This window comes from Trametes versicolor (assembly GCF_000271585.1).
Source record: "Trametes versicolor FP-101664 SS1 unplaced genomic scaffold TRAVEscaffold_9, whole genome shotgun sequence".
NCBI classification, from domain to species: domain Eukaryota; kingdom Fungi; phylum Basidiomycota; class Agaricomycetes; order Polyporales; family Polyporaceae; genus Trametes; species Trametes versicolor.
In genome coordinates, this window is record NW_007360329.1 from 1,557,085 (window position 1) to 1,564,307 (window position 7,223).

Sequence of the window (7,223 nt, forward strand, 5' to 3'; positions counted from 1 at the left end):
ACGCATGGCGACCGACGTAAACTTGCGCCTGGCGCCCAGGTACCGTCGCACGGCGACGTTCTTACTTACCGAGAAAGGCAATTTTCACGCGTGTGCGAAAAGTCGGGGCGGGTGCAGATGGACGCGGGCTCGCGGTGGAGCGACAGGTCGTTTCGCCATCTCCCCATCCGCATCGTTTCGTGGCTCTTCGTGGTGCTTGTTCAATCCGTCCGTCTTGGAGACCGTTGGAGTTCTTGTGGAGGTTGTGCTCCGTGCTCTTGCTTGGTTAGACTTTGGGAATCGGTATCTCAGGCTTTTCGTCCGGCGATCTGGCGCACGGCACGCTCAGTTGACGTCCACGGTCCTGCATGTCCAGCAGACCCGCCCACTGCATCTCGTCTCCACCGCGGAGCCGCTCCTCACTCCGTACGCAGTGACCGTTGGCCGCCCGCCGTCGTCCGCTACTGCCCGCCCATCTACCTTGACACGAACGCCCATGATCCCCTACTGAACCTGCCTGTCGACGCCCTCCCCCCGCCGACGCCCGCCTCACCATCCGACATTCGTAACCATCCCGACGCGACTGCCAGCGCGCATGCCCCGCTCGAGCATGCGCATGTCGTTCGCACAATCCAGCTCGGAATGTAGGGACGACTCTCGCCGTGTCCCCAGCTCCCCATCCTCGTCACGCCTCGCACAAACCCCACCACACCCCCGAGCCTCCTCGTCCAAACCGTCCAACTCGTCCTCCCGCTGTCCTTCCCCGTCTCGGCCGCGCGCGCTCCTAGCTGAGCGTCGTGTTTCAAGAAGCCAGAGTCTTATTCACGCTGGACGCCCCCGTCCCGAAAAGCTTCGGACATCCTGTCTTTCTTCCCCACAAGATCTTCCTGGCGTCGATCATAATCGACACCGACCTCTTCGATCCAAGGCCGCATCCCCGGCGTGCCGTCACAGCTGCGGAGGTTGCGGAAAGTGTAGCGGACAGTGCAAAGCATCGAGTGGTTCTCGGTAAGCTGCGTTCTATATTTCTTTGCGTTCTGTCACCCTTCCTTCTCCCGCAACCCAGTTCTTCTTGCGCTGTTGTGCTCGCACATATCACTTCTCCCCACTGCCACGTTGTCGACAACATGTTATGGTTCCCTTTGCCTTCGTATGAATGCTCATATGTTCCTCCTCCCCCAGCTCGATGGTTCGCTGGTCCGCCGTCGCAGCGCTCTTTCTGCTCAGCTTGCCCTCCGTGCCTCGTGTGCAAGCGGCAGTTCTGCCGTTTCCTTCGCGCCACGATGCACGCCATTCCGCATCTGCCACTTTGCCTTCTCCCTTGTCCGAAATGGGCGCTTCCTCCACCATTCCCTATTGGAGACGACAAGCAACGGACACCAGCGGGGGCGGGTCGCCGACGTCAACAGCGACGAGTGCAGCGAGCTCTGGGACGGACGCGTCAGCGTCGGTCACGCTCCCAAGCAGTGCGGCCTCTAGTTCGGCTCCCGCCTCGCAGGACCCCACGGACTCCGGTTCTGCGTCGTCGGCAGGTTCGCCGGCGGGTACTCCCACCGCGGTGTCGATGGACACGACCACGGCGGGCTCTGCGTCCGCGAGCGTCTCCCTGGTGCGTTTCTTGGCACATTTCTCGATAAATGCCCCGCTCACATCCTGTGGTTTTTTGTAGTCGACGAGCGTGCCCTCGATTTCGCCAGCATGTCCTCTCACGGACACTCGTCTCACGACTACATAGACATCTGTACGACCGCGACAGGAAATATATTTTGTGCGGGCGCGCGTTCTGCGCTTCGTACGTACCATGCATCACCAGCGTCATTTGCAAGGGTGTGGGCGTGTGTGGGCGCTGCGCGTGGCCGTGGCTCGGACTCAGGCGCGGGCGCGGGTGCGAGCTCGGGCGCGCGGGCTCGGAGTCGGCGTCGGCGTCGGCGTCGGCGGCAGCGGACGGGGTGCCTGATCTGTGCAAGAGGCTGGAGAATTAAAAGCAAACTATGGGAGGGTCGTAGGGCTGTATTGGCGCGGGGAGGGTGGGGTTGCATAAGGGGCGTTGGCTCGGGGAGAGTTGGGACAGAGGACGGGCCTCGGCGGGGAGATCGAGCAGGGATGACATTTCGAGCTCGTACGTGCACACGCTAGTATACACGGAACACCCTAGTGTTTCTGGACTCGCCGCCGCTACGTACAGGGTCGACACGCGCGCACGCGCACTTCGTGTCCGCCCCCAAAATGGCTCGTGTCTATCGCACTCTCCCCGCCGCCTTGCCACTCTTGGCCGTGCCCCATGCGTCGCCGTATTGGAGTACCACATCGCAGCTACGACACCGCGGGAAACCTGTAAATAACACATTAGCGATCGGGGGTTTTCAGTGACTTCTGGACCTGCGCACACTTTGCGCTTCTGCCCGTTGCAGACGATACTCTCTGGACCCTGCGGCACTTGCACACCGGAACTCGCCCACGCCGCCATCCCTGCTATCTAGCATGCACTCACACTTCCACCGGGTTGCTCGGTCTGCGCCGCTGTCCCTTCGACGCACGCACACGCTAGTGCCTCCACCGCACAACCTGCCCCTTGATTTCCATCCCGGGGCGCCTGCCTCACGGTGCGGCTCCACTCGTGCGCAGCTCACGCTGCCCTCACCGCGCGCACACCGACATGTTCGCCGGCTGCAGACTACACGCCGATCGCCTAGAAGACGATCTGTCCGCGGCACCCTTGCAAGCCGCCGCCCACCTCCACTCCAATGCGGAGACGCCTGCATCCTCGCACGGATGCAGAGCCCGTTGTGCGGCAAAGACTCTCACTCACGCGCAACAGCCACTGCACACGAGGGCACTCAACACCCTGAATGTCGGCAAGGAATGCTCGCACCGGCACTCGGAAAGTGAGTTTCCAGCGACGAATGCGCCTGCTCACTTCCGTCCGAGATTCTACCTTGCTTCCGGTGACACTGCGCGCCCGCGGGCCGCACACAGAGGAGCTGCCGAAGGGAGACTCGTGGATGCCAGGAGCGCTGTCGGCCGCGCCAGAGATGATGCCTCTGCGCAGGCAGAGCCAGAAGACATATTCGAGCTACTCACCTCTTCATAGCCGCCGCGCCGCCATCTCCGCCGCGTCCAAACCGCACTCGCAGCCGCAAGACACCATCTACCTCGCCTTCCACCTCCCTCGCACATGCCTCGGTGGGGCGTTGACCACAGGTAGCCGCTACATCTGTACATAGAGAAGGTTGCGCCTCGCGCACGAGCGGGTAAGCATTTCAGACGTCTGCGGGACAACGAATATTGTAAAACCACATATCTTGCAGGTATGCCCCGCGAGCAGCCAGGCCGTACTTGCGCAGTCGATAGCAGTCCCTGCCCACGCTCACAGGGTGCCCTAAAATCATGTAAGCCGAGTACGAGGACGCCGGGTGAGCTGTACTCACATTCCTCTGATGGCAGTCGCCCCTCGCGGACGAGGAAGCCTCTCCAGAGACCAGCACCCTTCCAAGCGGGCAACAGTACCTTTGGCGCGTTTTACGGACGCCAAGGCGCGTGCATTTGAAAGCAGACCCTGCCCATGTCGCAGGGTGTCCTAGAAGCATGTGAGCCGAGTACGGGGCGCTGAGAGATCAGTACTCATGGCCTCCTCCTGCGGCTGCGACCAACGTCCACCTGCGCAATCAACAGAACTTATGGCACACGATACGGACCTCCAGAACAACTCGGGCCTGGCTTCTGCCTCCAGGGCGCGCAGAACATGTGTCAGCTCGGCGCGAACGCAGGAAACCTGTAGTACTCACTTCGAGTCCGCGCTTCGCGGCCCCTGGGTCCAACCAGTACCCCGATTCCGCTCCCGGTCATCCACAAATGGAGGGAAGCCCTGAGAAGCGGCCCTCTCGTGCGCGTGTGCGGGCGTCTCCAAGGCATCTATAAAGAGAACAGCGCATCGCAAACGCGGAATCAAGGGTCAGCCTGGTATTCTCATGATAGCAGGACGGGCCGGCTGACGTACAATGTAGATCTCGTCCTCCTGGCAGCCGTAGTCGTCGCCGGGCGGTGGATGAGATCGGGCTTTCAGGGTGCCCTCTAGCATAGATTAGAAGGCAAATGTGGGCTCTGTTTACAATTTTGGATGCGCAAACTCGGCGTGAGCGTAGTGCGGTCTTCATCGTTCTTGCAGGGCCTCGCTGACCACGACATGCGACAGGAATCGCCATGCAGAACATCTTGTACACCCCGGGACGAAGGTTTGAGCCCGCGGAATGCGCTGCTCAAGCAAGAAGGTCAGCCAGGCATTCGCACTATCACCACCCCAAGCTTCGTACCTTGCATAGATATATGTAACACCCTGCACGCGTCACCGCTCCTCTCGCGGATCACAGCAAGGAGCTCGGACTCTGGGGCGCGCAGTCACGTCGAGAGGAAGCGCCTACCGCGCGGCGGCACCGCGGCTCTCACGAGAGTCTCACGCGCAGGCCTCGACTTCGCGGCCGCAATCCTCTCGTCTTGTGCGCGCGAAGAGATGCCTGGAGTAGTAAGACGATGTAAGTAATGTGTCATTCGCACGCAGACGATCTACTCACCTGGTTCCTCCGTGGTGGCAGTTCGAAAAGAGCCGCCTTGTGGCTGTACGGAGCCCGGCTCTCCGAGTCCTGCGTCCATGATGGGTGTCCTTTGCACGAACACCGTCTCTCATCACTAGAGGTGAGTAAATCCCATTGTAGAGATGACCAGGCAAAGACTGACCGGGTTGTGTTCTGTCGCGTGCGTTCGCACTGCAGATCCAGACAAGATCCGACTGCAGATGCTGTCCGACTGTACCGCACTCGCAAAGTCAAACAGTCCTTCGTGGCAGCCCAACACCTCCAATCGCGCGGTGTCCTGTCGCGCGGTGCGGGATAGGATCCCCAGGAAACACGAGAATCCCGCAAAAGGAGATGCGAAGTCCGGAAGTCGCAGCGTGAGTGCACAGTTCTCACGAGAATAGTACCAGCCCGATTTGCACTCACCAGATCCTGCTGCTCACACTGCAGCTATCTCGCCGACCTCTTGTCCGAGCGTGCCTTTCGCGCCCACGTGCCGCATTCCGTTTGCCACGTGTCCGCGCGGTCTGCGAGCTGGTGAATAGATGCATGCCGGAGACGACTGCACGCACTCCCGCATACCCTCGACCGGGCCCAGCTCCGCAAGCAGATGCTGAGCACACGAGAGACGCGCCTGGAACGTCCCTACTGTAATGTGACATCCGCTGAGACAAATACAGTCCGGTGAGTGCTGGGGTAACGCAGAGGCGACCATTTGTAACTCACAAGGACACCTGGTCTGTATAGATGTGTCCCTGGTGCGCTCATCCTGTGCGTCACGCTCGTCGTGCGTACGCATCGAGTGTTGCCGGGCTTGGTACGCGTCCAAGACGCGATTGTGGCGCGCCGCAACTGGTGTACGCACGGTGAGTGATCCGCTGCCGGTACAGGGACACGTCAAAAACTTACAGCTCTCTGTGCGCCTCGCATGGGCGGCGTCTTGAGAGCGACACTATACCAGCGGCAGGAGGGTGCGCCAGATGTGGGAGGAGGGTCTGGTTCGAGGTGGGGAGGCTGCGAAGCTCTGCGGGGGACGAGGGTGTGGACGTTGGGGGAAGAGGGTGCGCTGGGGTGTGACCCTGATCCATTCCACTCCAGTGCAACCAAATTGGCATGGCGGCGGGCGCATGCGGGCGCGATTCAACGCGCTGCGCGCTCGCAAACAGTCACCAGGTGAGTATCTCGAATTTCCATTCTCACTCATTTAGGCTACCGCCTGTGACAGCTATGGCCCATCCACAGGCGTTGTGGGGCTCCGTCGTTGACAGGTGTCGTCGAAGGAAGGCCACGAAGCCTGTGGGTTGGCCTGGGTCTCTACCTTCTGACATTTAGCAGCATGTGTGAATATTTCAAGACATGCGCCACTCTGGCAGGCATATTGTGTGCAGCAACTCAAATTGGGATGTCCGTCTATCATCCCTGGGTGAGGCTGAGCGTCAAGTGCTCTGTGATATTTCTGAGATGTCTGAATAGGCTGGGGGATCCCCTTGAGTTTGACAGAGTGATTTCTGGATGTCTGAAATGAGCGACCACGTAAACATGTCTTGTAGCAGCCCCAGATATATTTGAACTGCAGAACATAAGTCTACCATACGTCTAGAGTGTGCTGTACATGGATTACGACATGCTGCAAGCGAGGGAACGAGCGGGCATCGATCGCGGACAGGTCGGAGCACGCCGTGCGAACCCCAACACTACACCCCAAATTCCCACATCTTTTCTATGATTCGACGGGAGGTGTCCGTTTGCCGGGAGAACGTCGAGAGCTTGTACATAGAATGCGTACACATTGGCTGCAAAATATCAGTCTGCACCCGGCCGACCGCCTGCTCGAGAACAAACCCATTTGCTAGCTTCTGCACGAGCCCATGATTCGCTCGTAGCACTCCGTCGTGCAGCCGAACAATCACGTCGCCCACACCGCACACTTACGAGACTGCTTGAGGCTCCTTCGATTTCCTGTCCCGCCCCGACGTCGGCTCTACCTATGAACATGGATCTCCGTCCTGCATGGGCCAGGTGCTACCCGCCACTCCCTACGCATTAGAGCATACCCCACACAAAACGAGATAGTGCTATCTGTGCGCACAACACAGCCGTGAACCACGCACCTGGCCCCGCACGACGCAAAACGCGAACCACCGAGACCACGCCCACAAAAGAACCGAACGGGCCACGATCGCGAGAGCGCCGCCCGTCCCGCACGTCGCCCTGTCGTGGAGTCGCCAGCGCCTCCCCTCCTAGGCTCTGCCTAAGCCCACCAGAACTCGGCCCAGACGCCACAGCACCCTCGCAGCACCTCAGCATCCGCCTCCCTCCCCTTAGAGCGCCTCACACAGCGCCTCTTTTCCATCATCAACCTCGCCACTCTGCCCCTCCCTAGCGCCCTTACGGGCGCCCTGCCTCCCGGTATCACCGGACTTCCATCATACTCCCTATGTCACTCCCTACGTCACCACAGTCATTACGATTACTATAGCACCCTGAAGGACGTCATAGGTATTAGTCTAGCTACAGGTCACCTGATCGTTGGTCACATGCTTCATACTCACCCTAGGTACCAAACACGTACAAATAGGTACCTGGTCTGTGCGCACCTGCTCCAGTATATAGGCAGAGTAGATCCTGCACCTGTTCCCCATCTCGACCTCTTAAGTCAGTTGGGGACAGGTAAGC

General features: G+C 60.0%; 1 protein-coding gene across 1 annotated transcript; it reads right to left on the reverse strand.

Moving 5' to 3' along the window:
• Positions 1–1,332: 1,332 nt before the first annotated feature.
• Positions 1,333–4,626, reverse strand: TRAVEDRAFT_50401 (uncharacterized protein; the record flags this gene model as incomplete). The annotated part of the gene is made up of 4 exons (XM_008042948.1): positions 1,333–1,718; positions 1,780–1,932; positions 4,398–4,490; positions 4,548–4,626. 4 exons carry the CDS (start codon positions 4,624–4,626, stop codon positions 1,333–1,335), a joined length of 711 nt encoding a protein of 236 aa, XP_008041139.1.
• Positions 4,627–7,223: the final 2,597 nt, after the last annotated feature.